The sequence below is a fragment of the Leptosomus discolor genome, chromosome 8 (assembly GCF_034619465.1).
Source record: "Leptosomus discolor isolate bLepDis1 chromosome 8, bLepDis1.hap2, whole genome shotgun sequence".
Classification (NCBI taxonomy): Eukaryota; Metazoa; Chordata; class Aves; order Leptosomiformes; family Leptosomidae; genus Leptosomus; species Leptosomus discolor.
This window is the reverse complement of record NC_141398.1, coordinates 38,529,102-38,549,494: the sequence shown is the minus strand read 5'-3', so window position 1 is coordinate 38,549,494 and position 20,393 is coordinate 38,529,102. Positions and strand designations below refer to the sequence as shown.

The 20,393-nt window shown below is 50.8% G+C and overlaps 1 protein-coding gene across 1 annotated transcript; it reads right to left on the bottom strand.

Annotated features, from left to right (window-relative positions):
- Positions 1-1,378: 1,378 nt before the first annotated feature.
- Positions 1,379-7,583, bottom strand: SMUG1 (single-strand-selective monofunctional uracil-DNA glycosylase 1). The gene is made up of 5 exons (XM_086468800.1): positions 7,461-7,583; positions 6,702-6,992; positions 5,582-6,126; positions 5,156-5,238; positions 1,379-1,440 (listed from the first exon to the last, which is right to left on the bottom strand). Exons 1-5 carry the CDS (start codon positions 7,581-7,583, stop codon positions 1,379-1,381), a joined length of 1,104 nt encoding a protein of 367 aa, XP_086324926.1.
- Positions 7,584-20,393: the final 12,810 nt, after the last annotated feature.

Below are 20,393 nucleotides of genomic sequence, written 5' to 3'. Positions count from 1 at the left end.
TGGCACCAGTGATATCACGGAGGACAAATCACAGAGGGGTGTCCCCAAAGTCACTGGCCGACAGTGCTGCTGTGTCAGTACGGCTTGGGCCAGCAGTGAGTGGGGCAGGTGGGGGGCAGGCTGGGCTGGATGAGGACCAGGGCAGAAGGGCTGGCCCCTGGGGGGGTTTCTAAGGCCTCAGCCTTAGAGGAGGCTGGTGCAGGGCAGGTGCCACCCTCAGAGCTGGGTGCAGAGGTGCTGTGGGGCTGCGGGGATATGCCCCCATCCCTGCAGCGCTCACCAACCTTCCCCTGACTGCCTCTGAGTTCCCTCAACCCCTCTCCCACCCATCCCTGGGCCCCTGTGTCTCCTGCCCCTGCTGCCCCAGCTGCCATCTCCCTCCCACCCAGCCCCGCTGAGCCCTTTCTCTCCCTCCTCCTCCAGGCCATGGTGATGATCATCACCCACATTGTGACCCTGGTGAGTATCATGCAGTATGTGCTGCGGGTTGATGACCAGACAGATGTGGCCACACAAGACCTTGTGCGGCAGCACGAGCAGCAGCAGAGTCAGGAGATGGCTCGGCTTCTTGAGGAGGTGGAGCAGAGCCAGAAGACGTGCAACCTCTCTCTGGGAGTTGTGTTCCTCGGTGCCTGCCAGCACTGGTGGTTTTGGACCTCTGCTGAAACCCTGCTCCTGTTCCTTGGGCTCTGCTGGCTGCACAGGCAGAGCAGCACTGACTCCAACAGCGGCAGCCAGCAGGGAAGCTCCAGTGATGCGAAGTAGGAGAGAGCAGGAGGATGGGGAGGGCAATCCAGACCCTTGTGATACCCCCGGTCAAGACAAGTCTCTGGGTAAGGTGGAGATCTCTGCTGCCTTTGCACAGCCCTTCCCAAGAACCACTTTCTGACGGGGCTGCATCCAGCCACAGGAGCAGGCAGTGCCTGTGGAGACCTGAGTGCCACAAGGACATCCTTGGCTGCCTGCTGCTCATGCCCCTGAAACCACTCATTGGGCACCTTTGCCACAGGAGCTGGGCAGCGTGGGGAAGATGTCGGCAAGGCACTTCTGCATCTGCATGGGGCTGGTGTGCATGTGCGAGACAGGGCGGCTTTGATTCCTCCTACACCTTGAGGATGAGCTGAAGAGAAGTTGGGGCTCCCAGGTGCTCAGCGAAAGCAGCATCCAGCAGAGGATGTAGCTGCAAGGAGCCTTGCTTGCAGCAGAGACCTCTGTTACCACCGTGAGCGTGACCACAAAGATGCCAATAAAGTAGCTTGTTCGAACCAACACTCTGTGTTTGTCTGGGCAAGGCTTTGTCAGGGAACATGGGCCACTCTGAGATGCTTCCACGCTCAGCTGCCAATGAGTCAGGCAAGTGTTTTGTAGCAAAGTGGGTTCAGGGGGCTCTGTTTTCCCCCACACTGTAACTCGGGTTCCCCGCCTGCTGTTGCTTCTCCGCTGGGGGAAAGCAGGGTGGGAGAGGCCAGCACTGGCACATCCTGGGTACTGGCTGCGCTGCTCCCTGGGAGGCAATGTGTGAGCTCACCCGCCTGTCAGAGCTCTGCCAGGCACTGCTGGGAGGGGAGAGCCTCTCCTCCCATCCCTGGTGCTCCCACTGCCCCACTTCCCCCCCTCGAGCCCTCCTCTCTGTTGCAGGCTGCGTCTCTGGGGAACAAAGAGCTGTCTATGGGCACATACTCAATTCCCTTCCCTGGCTGTGCAGGTCGTGAAGCACCCTGCAGGTCTGTCAGAGCTTGATTTCCACCTCTCTCTGATGGGACTGTGTGCTTCAAGCAGTCTCCAGTCATCCTACACCACCTGGCCTCTATCAGCAATAGCGTGGCCAGCAGCACTAGGGATGTGATCGTGTCCATGTACTCGGCACTGGTGAGGCTGCACCTCGAATACTGTGTCCAGTTTTGGGCCCCTCACTACAAGAAAGACATTGAGGTGCTGGAGCGTGTCCAGAGAAGGGCAACGAAGATGGTGAGGGGTCTGGACAAAAAGTGCTGTGAGGAGCAGCTGTGGGAATGGGGGTTGTTTACTCTGGAGAAGAGGAGGCTGAGGGGAGACCTGATTGCTGTCTATAACTACCTGAAAGGAGGTTGTAGTGAGGTGGGGGTTGGTCTCTTCTCCCAGGTAACAACTGAGAGGACTTGGCCTCAAGTTGCACCAGGGGAGGTTTAGATTTGACATTAGGAAAAACGTCTTTACTGAAAGGGTTGTCAAGCACTGGAACAGGCTGCCCAGGGAAGCGGTGGAGTCACCGTCCCTGGAGGTGTTTAAAAGATGTGTAGACATGGCACTTAGGGGCATGGTTTAGTGGTGGACTTGGCAGGGCGGGTTAATGGCTGGACTCCACAATCTTAAAAGGTCTTTTCCAACCTAAACGATTCTGTGATTCTATTCTATGATTTTATAGACAGATCTACAGTCTTTCCCCCATAATCCTACATGCGCATATGGACATCCCTGCAGATGCACCCCCTGTACATCTGCAGATGCAAAACCTCTTACATCAACAAGGATCAGGGAGAAAAAACCTCCATCATTTTTACCCCAAAGAGTTCTCATTATAGAGCTGGAAATGAGGTGACAAAACCAGGAAATCCCATGACTCCAGGGGCTAGCGCTCGATGGACAGCATTGCATCAGCGCAGGTACCAAATCGTCTCCTGCCAGCTGCCTCCTCCCTCCTCCTCAGGGGTGTTTCCCATTATTACTTCTTTTCTTGCATGGAAGAAATAAACGAAGACACAGAAATGGGGCAAAAAAGGGGGGAATTTCATACCAAAACTCCCTCCCCAGGTCTCCTTTCCAACCGTGGGGAGATTTATGTGTGAGATCACTCCTATACATCACCGCCACCTTTTTTCCTCCAGCCAGAAATGCAAACACCTGCACCTATTTCTCTTTTAAACAGACAAACGGATGCCAACAGCCCCTGTGTCTGTGTCCATCCCTGCCAACCCTGCAAATATAAATCCCAGTGGAAATCCCGGCAGCAGGATCCATGTGTCTCCCTATGGCCATCTAGGATGACGTTGAAGCCACAGCGTCTCTGTTAATGGGGTGTAAATCCAGGGGCGATGGATACAGGATTTGCTCCCACACCACTTTTGCATTCCCACAAGGGAGATTTGGGGATAAGAGTGGGGTTTTGGGGTGTTCTTGGCTGCAGGCAGAGGAAATAATGCCCTTTTTCTGGTCTGTTTCGGGTGGTGGATGTGAATCCTCCTCCCTGGTGAGCTCAGGTTTAGGGGCTTTTGCGAGAAGCAGTCAGGCCCCGGTGATGAGGGGGATGGCCGGGGCACACCGGGGTTTGGGGCACTGAACTGCATCCCTGTCCCAAAGTGGCTGTGGCCATCAGAGCTGCTTGGACAGAGCCACGGGAGCATCCACCTCCCACCCCAGACTCCCTTCCCCAGCCCCAAATTCTCTTCCGCAGCCCCAAATTCCCTTCTCCAACTCATCCTGACTGACCCCATCTGGACCACCACCATGCCCGGGGGGAAAATCAACCTTTTGGGGTGACTCTGCCTGTACTCCAGTCCCCCATGGTGGGGATGGGATGGGCTGGCATTCATCCCCCAAATGACCCAGCTGTATCTGGGCCCATGGGAGAAGCAGCACCAGCTGCTCCCCTGGAGTTATTAGGAACTTGTAGTTCCCAACAGCAGTGGGATGGAGTGCCGGCAGCTGCTCCCGGCCCCAGGAACGCTGGCTTGGGCAGCACGACTCCGGTCACAGGGAAAAGCTGTTGAGGCAGAGGTGGGTGGCGTGTGAATGTCCAATTGTCCCTAGGGGCTTAAATCAGGGATTGCCGGGGGGGGGGGGGGGGGGGGGGGGGGGTGCTGTCCTTGGAATGGGGGTCCCTAAGGAGCCGGGAATGCAGTGGGGGGGGGGGAGGGGGGGAAGAGGAGGGGGTGACTGGGGGGAATTGGGGGAAATGGGTGGGGGGCAAATGGAGGGGAGCAAGTGGGGTGGGGGCAAACAGGAACGGGGAAAAATGAGTGGGGGAATGGGTGGAAATAGGGTAAGGGGGAATGGGGGGGGCACGCGGAGCAGGGGGTTGTGAGGTGTGGTGGTTGGGGTGGGGTACTGGGTGCTCCAGGGCAGGAGCTACCACACTGTGGGGTTTTGGGGGGGACTGTGGGGTGAGGCCCAGGGCAGGGCAGCTCGTGGGGTGTGAGGTGCTGGTTGGGGGGCACAGGATGGGGGGTTTCATATACTGGGAGGGTTTGATGCCCCAGACCTCACCTTGACATGGGACCACATGGGGGCTGCCCCTTCTAAACCATCTCTGTCCCTGCTCTGAGCCCCCGTGCGTCCCCTGCCCCCGAGGTGCCAGGTCTCGGGGCAGGTAATGGCCTTTGACCTTAACAATGCTGATTCATTAATGGCCAGATTAATACACATTGTCATTAGTCACAGCCAGGATGGCTGGTGGCAGGCAGGGGACAGTCCCCTCACAGAGGGGGGACCAGAAATTCAGCACCCCGCCTGCCACTCCCAACCTCTCCATGGATGCCTGGGTCCTCTGCCAGCTTTGGGGGGGGGCGGGCATGGGGACTGTGGAGGGGTGTCTGGGGCAAGCCCTGGGAGCACACCCAAAACGCCCCACGTTGGCTAAGTCAGTCTTTGGGGATCAGGAGGGGTTATACCCCCCACCTGCACCCCTAAAACAAGGTGTACCCCCATCCTGCACCCCCAAATCCTTCGGTGCCTTGGGGCCAGGGGACCACAGCAAGGACCACCCAGGAGCAGGTGACCCCCACCCACAGGGGCAGCACCCAAAAGACAACAAAGAGCCCACAGCCCTGCAGGATGCAGTGTTTATTGCTGGCAGGGGAAACTGAGGCACAGGGACATAAACAGACCACCCCAGGGAGCCCCTTAACACCCTGTGTCCCCACCCCCTGTCACTCCAGCCCAGGGATGCACCTATGCCTCAGCAAGCAGGGCCACTGTCTCCTTGGGTTAAATAGCTTAAAAAAACCCCAAAAAACACCGAATGGGAGATTTTATGGGAAATAAAAGGGTGAGTCAAGCCCCAAAGCTCGGTGGGGACCAAGCCCGGGACTCCCAGGCACCTCGCAGACGACATTGAGGCACAGGGCTGGGGGGGGGGGAATGTCACAGTCAGCACCCTCCATGGAATGCAGCACCTTACCTTCCCCGAGAGCCTGTTTAGTGTTAAACTGGTTAAACTGGGGAGACTGGAGGCTGACGGCTGAGTCCTTGGCAGAATTAGCCCTTGGGGTAGGGTCTGCCCCACAGCAAGGGGAAACTGAGCCATGGGGAAGGGGAAGGAGTCAGTCCCTCAACCCCGCAAACAGGACCCTGCTTTGCTCTCAGCAGGGGAAACTGAGGCACAGACCCATCCTCTCCCTCAAAATGAGACCCCAGGGTTGCTCCTGGAGGGAGAAACTGGGGCACAGACCCATCCTCCCCCTCCTAAAGGTGCCCCAAATCAGCTCCCAACTAGTGAAACTCAGGCACGGATCAATTAATGCCCCCCCAAACCTCAGCCTTGCTCTCAGCAAGGGAAACTGAGGCACGGGTCCACCTCCCCCACCTCCAAAACCCTCCCCCTCACCTCCCCACTGCCCCCCCTTCCTCCTTCAACAACTCCAGCACCCCCAATTCCCCCAGTCGTGCCTTGGCCAGCTCCTCCCAGCCCTGGTTGGCGCGGGGGTTTCGGGGCGAGGGATGAGGTAACCCCTCGACACGGACAGCCAGGCCGGCAGCTGCCAGGGCGCGCCGTGCCCGCTGCTCGGCATAACGCCCCACGCCCACCACCAGCCCCACGCCCAGCAGCCCCACGGCTCGTGCCAGCACCTGGTCACAGAGCCCCATTAACCGGTCGCGTTGGGCAGGGGGCAGCTCAGTGGGGGGCAGGTTCCGACCGCTGGAGGCAAGGAAGAGGAGGGGACAGTGGTTGTGGACGAAGCAGTGACGGAAGAAGACGTGTGGGTCGGGGCAGAGGGTCCGTACCAGCCCCCAAAAGCGGGCGCCGCTCACCTCTGCTCGTCGGCAGGTCAGGCCCAGCACTGGGCGCTTGGGGTGCTCCAAGGGTGGCTTCTTCACCCCCCCGACGACCTGCAGCCACTCCCGCACATGCCAGGCTTCTCCAAAGGGGACCTGCAAGACCAGGAGGAGGTTCAGGGGTGGCTTTCATCATCCCCCTGGGTGCAGTTTCCCTCCCTGGGAACTGGAGGAGGGGTTTGGGGGGCATCCTGGGGAACAGTCACCCCAAAACAGCCTCGGAGTTGACCCAGCTGCCTCTGTGCCTCAGTTTCCCTCCCCTGGTGCTCTGTAGAGATGCACAGGGACAGCACATGGCATCCCCCAGGCACCCCATGAGCAACCTCGTGCCTCAGTTTCCCCCTTCCTTTGGCTCCATGGGGATATACGGGGTGCACACACACTGTGCCCCAGTCACAGCTACCCTACAAACATGCCAAGCCCCATCCCAGCCTTATCTGTTCCTCAGTTTCCCTCGCCTGGCACTCCACAGGGATGGATAGGAACAACATGCAGCATCCCTCAGGCGCACTGTACCTCAGTTTTGCCCCCCACTTTGGCTCTGTGGGGACATGTGGGATGCACACACACTGTCCCCTGGGCACAGCCACCCCACAAACACCTACTGCCCAGTCCTAGCCTTGCCCATGCCTCAGCCTCCCTCCCTGACACGGTCCCCCATGGTGCCGCACCCCAGTCTGGGCCATGCCAAAGGGACCAGGGTTCATGCCGAGGAAGAGGACACGTTTGGGGGTGCTGCAGTAGCGGCGCACAAAATCGCAGTGGGGTTCCCAGGCATAGTCAAGGGGGTGGTAGATGTGGCTGACAGGCTCCCCAAAGGGTGGCAGCGCCTGCAACAGCATGCTCTGCTCCCGCTCCAGCCGCAGGAACTGCCCTGCCAGGTCATCCTCATCCTCCTCTGACACTGGCACCATCCCGGCTGTCTCAGCCCTGCTCTCCTCCATGCCGCCATCGCCCGGTGCCTGCAGAGGGGAGAGATGGGTGAGAGGGCAGACCCGGGGGCGAGGGCCTGTGGTCGGGGTGGAGATGAGGGGACGGCCTGTGCCCCCCCGGCTCTGAAACGGGGAAGGAAAAGCCCCAGCGCCACTCTGCCCCACCCCCTGCATCCCAGCGCCCCCAACTACTCCTTAATCCAGCCCCGTGCCCCCAGGACCCCCTAAATGCCTCCCTAACCCTGTCCTGGGGCCACCCCCAGTACCTGCCCCACGACGCAGTCCTGCTCCTCAGTGCCCCTCAACCGCCCCCCACCCACTGGCCCGCGGCCGCCCCAGCCTACCCCCCACCCCCGCCCCGGGCCTCCTCACGGCCCCTCAGGCCCAGCCCGGACCCCCCCCCCCCGCCATCACTCCCCTCCTCCTGCAGCCCCCTAAGATCCCTAACGATGTCACACGACATCACTTAACGCCATCCCCCCCCCCTCCCGGGCCTACCTGTGCACCACAGCCAGCCCCGCCGCCACCCGGCCGCCCTCCCCGCGCTTGACCCCCGACCCCGCCGCAGCGCCTGCCGAGAGCGACGCCTTCCCGGCGTGCCCCGCGCGGGGGGCGGGGCATGGGGGCGGGGCATGGGGGCCGCAGAGGCTCCCCAGACCCCCTTGCTCCACACCCGAGGGTCCCCGAGTGTCCGTCCCGCGACCCTCCAGCTGCCCCGCGGCCACCCCAGGGTCCCAGTCCCCCACCGACGTGTTTCCCCGCCCCGGAGTCCCCCACGTGTCCCCGTCCCCCGCCGCTGTCTGGGCCACGGCGCCGGGTCGCGCCCAGCAGGTGGCGCCAGAGGCACAGCCGAGGGGACCCAGGCGTCCGGGCGGGGGGGGTGTCACCCCGCCCCTCCCTCCGGCTAGGGGGGCACAGCAGGCACCCCCTTTTCTTATGGGGGAAAGCTGGCATACCTAGGTCCCCCTGAAATGGAGGGTCCCTCTCAGGGGTGGGGGTCCTGCCCCAGCCCGGTCCTGAGCCATACTGGGGACACTCTCCCGAGTTGCGCCCCCTAGACGAAGCAGCAGCTCCTGGAAAAGTGGCTATTTATTGGAAGCAAAAGGGGCGTGGGCGGGGGACACACACCCCGGGGACGGCGGCCTGGCTAAAAACACCGACCTCAGGAAAACAGCAGTAAAACGGGGCCGAGCCACCGCAAGCCTGCCCCACCCCCTTGTCTGTGGGGGCTGCAGGGTGGGAGGTGCCCCCCCTTCAGACACCCCCAAAGAGAAGGTGGGGCGAAGTGTTCTGTGCCCCCCCCCCCGGGCATGGCTGTCTCCTCCTTTACCCCCAGGGGGGTGCAGGCAGGGCCAGGGCGACCCCTGGGGACACGGAGGGGGGGAACATGAGAGGATGGTGGGGGGCCTATCATAGAATGTCAGAATAGTTTGGTCTGGAAGGGACCTTAAAGGCCATCTAGTCCAACCCCCCTGCACTGAGCAGGGACATCTTTAGCTGGATCAGGTTGCTCAAAGCCCTGTCCAGCCCTGTCTCCGGGGATGGGGCTTCTGCCACCTCTCTGGGCAGCCTGTGCCAGTGTTTCACCACCCTCAGTGTAAAAAATTTCTTCCTAATATCTAACCTAAATCTCTCCTCTTTCAGTTTGAAGCCATTACCCCTTGTCCTATCACTACATGCCCTTGTAAAAGGTCCCTGCCCACCTTTCCTGTAGGCCTCCTTTAAGTACTGGAAGGCTGCTATAAGGTCTGCCCAGAGCCTTTTCTTCTCCAGAACGAACAACCCCAACTCACTCAGCCTGTCCTCATAGTGGAGGTGCTCCAGCCTCTGAGTATCTTAGTGGCCTCCTCTGGACCAGCTCCAACAGGTCCGTGGACTCAGGAGATGTGGGAAGAGAGATTACCGCTGAAAACTGAGACAAAAAAATTGTTGAGTACCTCAGCCTTCTCCATGTCCGTTGGCACCAGATACCTTGTCTTATTCATCGGGGAGTGACATTTCTTTTGTCTTCATTTTCTGACTAAAACGTACCTATTGAATCCCTCTTCGTTGTTCTTCACATCCCATGCTGAATTCAGATCCAGCTCCACCCTAGCTTTCCTGATCCCATACCTACACTCCCAGGCAGTGTCCCTGTATTCTTCCCAGGATGTGTGTCCCAGGTTCCACTGCCTGTGCCTTTCCCTCTTGTGTTTGGCCAGGAGGTCCTTACTCAGCCATGCTGGTCTCCTGCTTTCCTTGCCTGATTTCTTGCACATGGGAACCAAGAGCTGTTGTGCTCTAAGAAAAAATAGCTCTAGAAAGGTGCCAGCTCTTCTGCTTCTTTAGCCAAGAAGGCAGTTTACCAGGGGGTCCAATCCATCAGTTCCTTGGACAACTGAAAGTCTGCTTTCCCACTGTTTAGGGTCTTGACTACACTTTTTGCCTTGCCTATCTCGCTCAAGAGAGCAAGACAGTTCTGCTCTTGCTTTTCTCCCTTCCCGAGCTCTGTCAAAGAGAGGCCATCTTGATGCAGCACCAGGATCTGAGGCACTAGAGGGAAGATGAGTGTGATGGGTTATTTCCCCAGCCAATTCAACCCACAGCCCTTTTTTCATTCCCATGCTATCTCCACTGGAACAGTGACACAAAGATAGCTGAGAGTTCTGCAGGAGGTGACAAGGTATCCATCATCATGTCGAGGGCCAGGGAAAGGGACAGCACTGTGAACTCTGGGTGTTACAGTGCCTGAAACAGAGAGAGATTTCTTTACTATAGGGTCTGGCAAGTGCAAGTTCTTTGAACTCTTGGAGTCGAAGTCTTGGTGTCCTCATATTTCATGATAATCCCTGCCAGGTGATGCAGAGGTCCACACAGGGCTGCACACCAAAAGCTCTCTAGCGCAGAGTTTACTGATCTGTTTTCACCCATGAGCCCCCAGACTAAGCTGAGGTGTGACAGGGAAAAGGCTCCACCTTCTTCCCAAAGCCCACTCTGATGGCTCATGGCAGGCAGAGGCGCTGGGGCCGTTTGGTGCTCTGTTCCCCCATCGTCCTGCAGACTCCAACCAGAAGCGGCTGGGCGCCATCCAGCCCCTCTCTGGCCCAAGGGGTGTCAGTGTTGGGAATTAAAGTAGTTTGCTTGTAGAATGTTAGAATTAATTGTGTAATTGCTTAAATTTAGGCTGAATTGAAACTTGTTTTGCATTGCTTCTGTGAGTAGGTAGATTTACTGAAGCCTTAGGCCACAAGTGGTGAACTTATGCTGAACTTATACTTCATATATGAAGGGAGGCCTCAAGACAGCTACATCCTGGGAAAAATACAGTAGCTTCATTCTCAGCAGAAACTGCACCCTGTGGAAAATAAGGTGCCCATATTCTCAACAGCAGCTGCGTCCTCAAGATAAGAAAAGCTGGAGACAGAAAAAGCATCCAATGAAGAACAAAAGGACACCAGACCTGAATATTGTTATTGGACTGAACTGTCGCGTGAGGGGAGAGGAACTTAGATTGTAAGAGTGCAATTGCCCAAGGATTTATTTATTTGGCGTACTTCTCAGAGACACCCAGCTCGTGCTGAAATAAACACACTCTGTGGCAGAACTGAAGGCCAAACTCTTCTTTGCAGTCAGGGGCTAAGACTGGATCCAGCCGCACCCAGACTCCTCTCTGAGAGGAAATTTAGAAAGCAAAGAGGGTCTGGTCTTAACCTCATGACTTGGCAAAGAGTCTCCCTGGACTCTACTATAACAGACAGCGACCCACGTGGGACCCTAAGATACGTCCCTGGAACCTCTTGACACCAAACGACCACATTGCCGGCAGACGGGTGAGTTCATTTGGGAATTTTGGAGAGGTAGGCTGCAGAGAGAAAGAGTTTAAATACAGAGATCGGAAATGAGGTGGGGTTCGAGTCCCTACACTCTGTTTTAAGAAAAAAATAGCGCGTTCAAGTCTCCTAAGTAAGGTAAGAATGGGGACTAAGGCTATAAAAAAGGGGATGCCCTTGGCCAAGATTCTCCAGAATTGAGAAAAAATATATGGGACAAAGGAACTGTCAAAAAGTGCACTACAGAATTGTGTCAAGAGGAATGGCCACTAAAAAACCAAGGAGAAATCCATAGGGTGCCTGTCCAGGCTGGGGAACATTTAATCAAATTCAACTAACATTTTTGAGAAGGTCTTTAGAGGACCCTTATCCAGATCAAATGGATTGTTGGTATATGTGGGATCATTTGGCTTGTGAAAGAAAAAAACCCTAAAACTAAAATTGGAAACTGAAGGATGGCTGCGGTCTTGGGACCTGCATCAGAAACTGAAAAAGACGCTCCTCCCTACACTGCAGCTGCTCTGTTACCTGCTTCAGATGCTTGGCTTGGTTCTGCTTCTGCTTCCCCACCTCCTCAAACTGTGGAACTTTTTCTTTCACCTGCTTCTGTTTCTGCTCCCTGACCTCTTCAGACTGCAGGGCTTTACCCTATGTCTCTGCAAGTGATACCAAATCTCACTGCTATGTGACCCAATCCTCCACCAAATACCACACCTCTATTAGCATCTTACAACCACTGTCCCTGGTCCCCAGGAGATTTAGCTCATTGGGGAAGTATAATGCCATGATTGAGGGAGGATGCTGAGAAATGTGCTTAACTTTTTTTCAAATATATGTACTAAATATATCCCAAGTTGGGGAGATACACAAGTATTATTGAAAGAACTGTTTAAAGCAGATGAGTGAGAAAAGATCCTCCAGGAAGATACAGAATTAGCTCAGAGGGCTGGAGGGGGACGGACTCCCCGGCCAATGAATAACCCCAATTGGGATGATAATGATACAATGGTAAAGCAGCATGCGAGCAAACTGTACAAAATTTAATAGAAGAAATTTGTGCATGCTGAGATGGGAGTAGACTGGACAAAGGCACACGAATGCAGACAGAGACTGGACGAACATGCCAGTGATTATTGGGGAAGACTCGGACAGACTTTATTAACATATGGAGGGATGAACCCTGAGAATTTTGTTGAAGCACTGGCTATCAGTGTATTTGTGAATCAGGTGGCTCTGGACATCCAAGAATATTTTAAGAAACATTTGCTTGGTTGGCAGGGACAGAATTTACAAAAAATACTGAGTGTAGCCACATTCGCGTATGATGGAAGGGAAGAGCAGCAAAAGACAGAGGGCAAGAAGGCGAAGAGGAAGTTAACGGAACAGGAGGTGAATTTGTTAGTGGCAGTGTTGGCAAAAAGTTTTCGGGGAAGGCACAAAGAGCAGACTCCCTGGGCAAGGCAGAGGATGGGATCATACAAACCTAGCGCTGTGCATCCCATACCAGGTCAGCAGCAGAGACACTCGGGGGAAAGTCATGAATGTTATTTCTGTGGTAATCTGGGGCACTTGCAACGGGACTGCCCTCTGCGCCCTTGTATGAGGGAACCAGACAGATTGCTCTGAGTGGCGTCCCTGAGCAAATTCCTGGTGCCTAGAAGAGAGATCAGAGGAGGCACTGATTAGGTACTACCTATGGAAAACAAAATTAGATCAATTGGGACATATAATGGGGAAAATTGAAGGAAAAGAAATAAAGTTCTTGGTAGACACTGGTGCAACCCTATATTATATGTATGTCACTCCTATATTATATGTATGTGATGGGTCTCCTGCAAAAGATCAAGTTTTGATACAGGGTGTGGTGGGGGAAGGAAAGAGAAATTTGACTAAACCATTGCTAATAATAATTTGAGATAAGAGTGTACTGGGTAGATTTGTGATAGCTGAGGATTCACTGGTGTGGCTTCTGGGAAGAGACCTGTTACAGGCTTTAGATGGGGAAATAAGGTTAACACCAGAAGGTGTGGATTTAGTTGTTATGGGGATGAATGTGATAAAAGAAAAAGGAAGGTGAGAATAGAAATTAAACTGAAATACCCTCAGAATTGAAAGAGGTTCCAAAAATATTGTGGAGTTGTAAAAGTACGACTGTAGGGTTATTAAAGTCAGCACAACCTGTGTGAATAAAGACAAAGGGGGGTGTTCCACCAGCAGTAAAACAGAATCCCACCCCAAGTGAAGTATTCAAAAACAAATGGATATGTTTTTGAGGGATGGCATTCTTCGGGAATGTGAGTCCCCGTGAAACACCCACATTCTCCCAGTTACCAAAAATAGAATTGATAAAGAGGGTAATCTGGAATATAGATTTGTACAGGACTTAAGGAAAATTGATGAGCATGTGATAGTACCACGTCCTGTGGTACCAGCTCCGTCAACCATTTTATTACAAATTCCACATTGGGCAAAAGTTTTTACAGTTAAAGATTTAATTGCTGCATTTTTCAGTGTACCAACCAAAGAGGAAAGGCAGCGGTTATTTGCTTTCACTTGCAAAGGGAAACAGTTAACTTGGACAAGACTGCCACAGGGCTTTGCAGGATCACCCACTGCATTCTCTGGAAGATATACAACTACCCAGACATTCAGTATTGTTGCAGTATGTGGATGACTTGCTGGTGTTGCAGAAATCACCAGTTTTAGGATTTTAGGATACTGCTTAGAAATCCCCTTACTTTTCCCATCTTGATTTGAATATCAAGAATTCTAATTAGTGAATATTAGTAGAAGAGACTAATGATTATATTGGGAAAATAAGTCTCAAATGGGATAAACGATTAAATATAAAATAAAATCTGTATTGCCAATGCTGCTAACATACTCCTGTAAAATTCCAGACCTAAGGTATTCATTAACCAATAATCTGTTAGTGGTTAGAAACAAGGACAGTATGTTGTAGTCCAAGATGTCTGCAAGATAGGATTTATGATGGTACCCATTGTGTATAATCTTTGAATCATGACCAAAACAGGTACGAGCCAAGAGCCTGCGAGCCAGGGACATGTTCCCTGACCATACTTGGTCAATTCGGGGAGTGATCGAGTCCTCCGACTCATGGACCACCTACCCAAATTATACCACCTACTCAAAAGAGAACAATAGAAGACTACGACAGAGGCTGCGTGCTAATTTGCATCAGAAGTGAGAGAAGAAGAACCAATCATCGAGAGGATGAAATTAAATATGCGTTGTATAAACTAAATATTTATGAATTTAATATATAAATATTTGTTGATTGCAATGTACAGGTGGACATCTTTGAGAAGGATCCCATGTCCCTGGTGTGCACAGTGCGCATCGTTAATAAAGGACGTCTCTACTTATCTAACTTTGTGTAGATAAGTTTTCTCACCACTGCAGATTTGCAACACTGGTAATGAGTAATTTGACAGACAGTTGTTTAATAGATGCTGTATAACTACATTCAAAACTGTTGGAAAAAGGACACCATGCATCTCCATCTAACAGCTGTGCCAAACAGAAGTAAAATATTTGGGATTTACCCTAGAAGAAGGGCAGAGGTTAATAGATCCAAAGAGAACAGAAGCAATCATTAACTTACCCCAAGCAGTAACAAAAAAGCAGTTAGGGTTTCTAGGACAACTGGGATTCTGTAGACCATGGATTCTGTGACTCAGAGAGTTAATAAAGCCCTTAACTGAAGGCACTAGACAGGAAGAACTAGAACCCCTGGTGTGGGGCCCGGAGAGAAGGGGCGTTTGAAACTGTAAAGAGAGCTTCACTGAGGGCTCAGGCATTAGGCTTACCAGATTACACTTGTGCGGAAAATCCTGGCACCAGTGGTCAGTGTTCACAAAGGAGACAGAGGAGTCCTGTAAAATAAACTTTAGTCAAATAAAGGGAGAGTCCACTGGGCATGTCCCGTGGGGTCTCTCAAAGTTGCTGGGGTCGCAGCCCCCTTTTTATCCTAATTTCCCAGCCGTATAGGACCCTCTCCTGTTCCTCATTGGCTAAGGTACTAGGAAGGCACAGGTTTCCCGATCCACCTACTACATATACTACATTTTTACCCCTTAACATGTACCCCGCTTTGCATCATGCATCGTATGTTTCATTATCATGTCATTATGCATCTCCTGGGCAGAGAAGTTAATATTAATAAGTCTATTAAACCTGCACACTGTTTCCTAAAGTTGAAAAGTTCAAACTTCTCTTGAAATTTTTCGAGGAAAAATTATTTTTTTTAAATGATTTTTCTCTTGCAAGTTGTCTTGTCTAACAGAGCTTTGTAGTCTTGTCCTTGGTTCCTGTTGAGATTCTCTAATTGATGAGATATATGGCACCTTTTGTTTTACAAGGCCTGCTGAATAGTAGTACAAATCCAGTAATGACCTTTCAGAGCCCAGCTTCCATTGGAAAAGGGACCTTGCTGTGTTTCATTGTCTTTTGGTTGTTCAAAATACAAGTGATTCCTGGATCCCAAAGACCCCCCCAACAACATTCAGCTCACTGTTGGACCCACAATAGTCACATTTCCATGCTCCTGCGGTCTTTTTCCATTTACAGTTACATGCCCATGTTCCCTTCCCAGTTTGATTAGTTCTAGACCAAAATTTCTGGAAATGGGTCCTAGTCCCATTTTGATGTTGCCATTGCCATTGATACATCCAGACCACAAGGTCTTTACTTGTGGTGTTAACTCGTTGACAGGCTATAAACAGGGCATCAAATTGCCCATCCCTTGCTATGGCTTTACATCTTTCCAGCCAAAACTCTTGATATGAACACTTTACCCAACTATTATTATGGAGTTTCACATGTGTTTGATTCCATTTCCCCTGATACAGAGCACAATCATAAGCACGGCAGTAGGGATCATAACAATCATACCCTGGGGAAAGGGTCCATTCACAAACACTTTTCCCCAGATATGCTCCCCCCCCGCCTTGTCCTGTTAAGACAATAAATGTCCTTCCCAGGATAACGGAGCTGCCATGGGCTATCCTCTGTGGTCCAGAATTCAGTTCCATTATGAATTGTACTCAAATCACTAACCCACCATTTAGATTGGACAGGCTGGGCTACCCATGGTCAGTGTTCAGATCCTCCTGGACTTCCGCAAACCCAGCAATTACTGAGGTTAAAGGATTTGGCTATTTCTTCCCTTAATGTTAAAAATTGGTTTTCCCACTCTTGACCTTGACCCTGCCAACAATATAAAGACATAATTATTATTATGAAAGATACCATGTTGCTCTCTGCTCCAGGTGTGGTAAATAAACACACAGACACAATTCAGTATATAGAAAGCAATGACAGCATGCCCGTTAGTACTAGCCCACCAGTCACTGGAGATTCCAAAGGAGGAAGGTCTTTACAGACCAGTTCAGTGGATAATCCGTGGGTAATCACACAGGACTCCTCCTGAAGTTGACCCGCTGACTCGCTGACTATTGGTCTGATCCACCCTTGCGAAGAGTTAATCGCAGTCTCCCATCCTTTTCTTCCAGCTTAGAAGTCCAGTTTTCTGGGGCTTTGGAAATCATGACTCGGCTATGATGAGTCCACTCGAGCTCTGCCATCTTGACTGCTGTTTCTGTGGTTAACAACACTTGATATGGTCCATGCCACATTGCCACTAATGGTGCTTCTCTCCACTCCTTAACCAGTCTCCTGGTTGGATGCTATAAACAGCAAAGTCCAAAGGCAGGATTTGTGCCAGCTGAGCTTCTGGTTGAAGACATTTTACAAGAGACAGTATTCTGGCCACATATTGTTTTAAATATACATCACTTATCTCCACCTCCCCACTGAGTCAAGAGTTGGCAGGGTAAGGGATTCCAAACATTAACTCAAATGGGGGTAGTTGAATATCTCCCCTAGGTCTGGCCTGTATTCTGGCCAAAGCTAATGGTAAAAGCTATATCCAAAGCATTTAGTTTCTAACACTAATTTCAAAAGATGTTTCTTGATTTCTCTGTTCATTCTTTCCACCCAGCCTGAACTCTGAGGATGCCATGGTGTGTGTAAATCCCATGGTATCCCCAAAGCCTTCATAACCCCTTGAAGAACTCTTCCTGTAAAATGAGTTCCCCTGTCTGAGTCTATGGCCTCCACTATTCCATATCTTGGAATTATTTGTTCCAGAAACACTTTAATGACTGTTCCAGTGTTTGCTGAGGCAACCTGAAATGCTTCTGGCCATCCAGTTAATTGACATACTACGACTAAAATATATTTAAACCGTCCCACTCGGGGCATTTCAGTAAAATCCACCTGACGTTGTTGAAACAGGCGTACAGCCCAGGGTTACCCTCCCCTAGCAACTTCCCTTGCGACCTTGTTATTAACTTTGGCACAAATCAAACAACCCTCACTAGCTCTTTTTGCTAATCCGAAAAGACCTATGGCAGCATACATTTTAAGGAAGGCTTCTGCCAATCCTCAAGATCTCCTAATGATTCCCTTCATGGAGTTGTTTCAATATCTGCAGGGCCAATGCCCTTGGTACCCATTGTTTACCATCCTTTGTAAACCAATTATCTTCCCTTTCTTCTGCCCCACTATTTTTAATTATCTCTAGTTCCCCTGGTGGAAAACACATTTTCTCCGGTAGTGATTGGGTCACTGGGAGCAAAGGGAGAATCTTAGATACTTCTGGCAGAAGTGCTGCTTTCTGAGCTTCTTCATCTGCCAGTCAATTACCTACTTTCTCCTCCGAATATCCCGCCTGGTGTCCCCTGACATGTATTATAGCCACTTTACTTGGTAAGTTCACCACCTTTAAAAGGTGAATGATTAAATTCTCACGTGCCAGTGTTTTTCCTCTGCATGTTAATAACCTTCTTTCCTCCCATAATTTCCCAAATGCATGAACTACCCAATATGCATATTTTGAATCTCTGAATATGTTTACCACTCTTCCCTGATACAATTCACAGGCCCTTACTAAGGCATACAATTCCACAGTCCGTGCTGACCAGGTGGAAGGTAGTCTTCCTCCTTCCTGCAGTCTTCTCCCTTCTATTACAGCATATCCTGTAAGTCGTTTCCCTTCTATCAATCTCGAAGATCCATCGATAAATGCATTTTCCCCATTTGGCCAAGGAGTATCTCGTAGTTCTTCTCTAGCCTGGGTCTGAAGATCTATTACTTGCATACAGTCATAAATTTCCTCCAGGTCCCTTTCCTCTGGACCGGTTAAACAGGAGGCCGGGTTAAACCCTTCCCCGCTTCTTAATTCTAAGTTCTCTTGTTCCATTAAACAAGTTTCATATTGTAACAATCTGGTACTAGTCACCCATTTAGAAGCTCTCTCAGTTAACAATGCCTTAATTTGATGAGAAACTTTAACTATGAGAGATCCTCCTGCTGTTAGTTTTCGGGCCTCAGTCACCATTAAGTCTTGGCTGCACAATTTTGCAGGCAATAAGGCTGCCCCCTGGCCACGGGGTCTAGCATTTTAGAAAAATAGGCTACTGGTCTCCAACTGCCTCCATGTTCTTGCACTAAAATTCCTTTAGCATGGCCCTGTTTAACATCCACATATAATTCAAATTCTTTTTCCTGGTCTGGAAGGGCCAGGGCTGGAGCTCCAGTTAAATTGTTTTTCAATGCTTCAAAGCTCTGCTTCCCCTCTGGTGTCCATACTATGACATCGGGGCTGTCTTGTATCCAAAAATTATACAAGGGTCTAGCCAAAACAGAAAAATCTTCAATCCATGTTCTGCAATACCCTATTAACCCTAGAAATTGTCACAGTTCTTTTTTAGTCTTAGGTAATGGTATTTCTACAATCCCTCGGATCCTTTCTGGATCAATACATCGCAAGCCTTTAGTCAAAATATGTCCCAAATATTTAACCTTCCTTTCCACCAGTTGTGCCTTCTTTTCAGATACTCTAAACCCCTTTTCAGCTAGAAAATTAAGTAATTCCACTGTGGCTTCTGCTACTACTTCCTCCTGTTCTCCTGTCAGGTGTAAATCATCCACATATTGCAGTAATTTAACCTCTGGGGGCGGAGTAAAGTCTTTCAGTGTTTCTTGTAAAGCTTGTCCAAATAGGACTGGTGCCTCTGTATATCCCTGTGGGAGGACTGTCCATGTTAACTGTTGTTTAATTATTTTCCCTTTTTCCTCTTGTTCCCACTCAAAGGCAAAATATTGTTTACTATCCTCTGTGAGGGGGCATCCCCAAAAAGCATCTTTTAAGTCAAGCACTGAATGGTAATTATGTGAGGAGGGAATATGGTTTAAAATAGCATAAGGATCTGGGACTGTGGGATGCCTTGGTTTAATAATCTCATTTATTATCCTTAGTTCTTGTACCATCCTATAGGTCCCATCTGGTTTCTTAACTGGCAGAATGGGAGTGTTATAGGGAGACATACAAGGTTCCAAAAGACCTTCCTGTAGCAAAGACTCAATAATGGGCTGTAATCCCTTTCTTCTTTCTTTTGAAATAGGGTATTGGTTTTTAGAGACTACCAGACCAGGCTGTTTCAAAGTAATCGGAAGGGGATCCATATCTAATTTCCCATACTGCCCTAGGGCTGCCCATACTCCTGGGTTTATTTTAGCATAATCCTTATCAGACAGTTTGCACAAAGTCACCACAGTATTTACTTCCTCATTATTCTTTATGATATTAATTTGTATTCCCAGTTTAGCCATTAAATCCCTCCCCAATAGATTGCAATCGCAATTAGGGACAAACAAAAATTAATGCATTTCAAATTTATCTCCTACATCAATTAGCAGTGGCTGAATAATTTGTACTTGTTCATCCTCTCCACTCACCCCTTTGATAGTTAAAAATCCCTTTGACAATTGTCCTCCCTTTGGAATAAAGTTCAAAGTGGATCGAGAGGCCCCCGTGTCCACTAGCAAGTGCACTTCCTCTCGATCTGGACCCACCCTATAAGTTATCAAGGGCTCCAGGGTGGTGGGTCCCTGAAAACATGGGAGGCTCTGACACCCCTAACAATCCATTGCCAATAACCAGTGGACTTCCTCCTCACAAGTGTCCACCTGTCTCTGTGGGCACTCCTGTTTCCAATGCCCTTCCTTTTTCCAGATAGCACACTGATTTCTTCCCAATTGACCCCTTGGTTTACCCCCCCGCGCTGAGAAAGACATGTTTTTGTTAAATGCTGGTGTTCCCCCTGTTCTTCTGATCCTGGGAGTCCCTGAATTTTTACCCTTGGGGGTTGTAAAAACTGTGCCATAACTTTCGCCTTTGCCCTCACCTTTTCCTCATCCCTTCTTACATACACCTGCTGTGCCTTCTTAACTAATTCTTCCAAGGGCCTGCTCTGCCACTCCTCATCTTTCTGTATTCTCCTTCTTATGTCAGGCCAGGATTTGGTGACAAATTGCACCCTTAACAATGTGTCAAAGGCTGGCCGGTCAGGGTCCATTCCCCCTTGTTTTCTTAAGGCACCCCTAGTCCTTTCCAGCCAGTGGGAGGGACTCTTCTCTTTTTCTTGCTCTAAAGACATAGCTTTTAGCAAATTGTTGGGTCTAGGAATTGCCGTTTTAACTGCCCTAATTAAATAGGTGTGACAATCCCGGAGGCGGGCCAAAGTAACCTGATTAT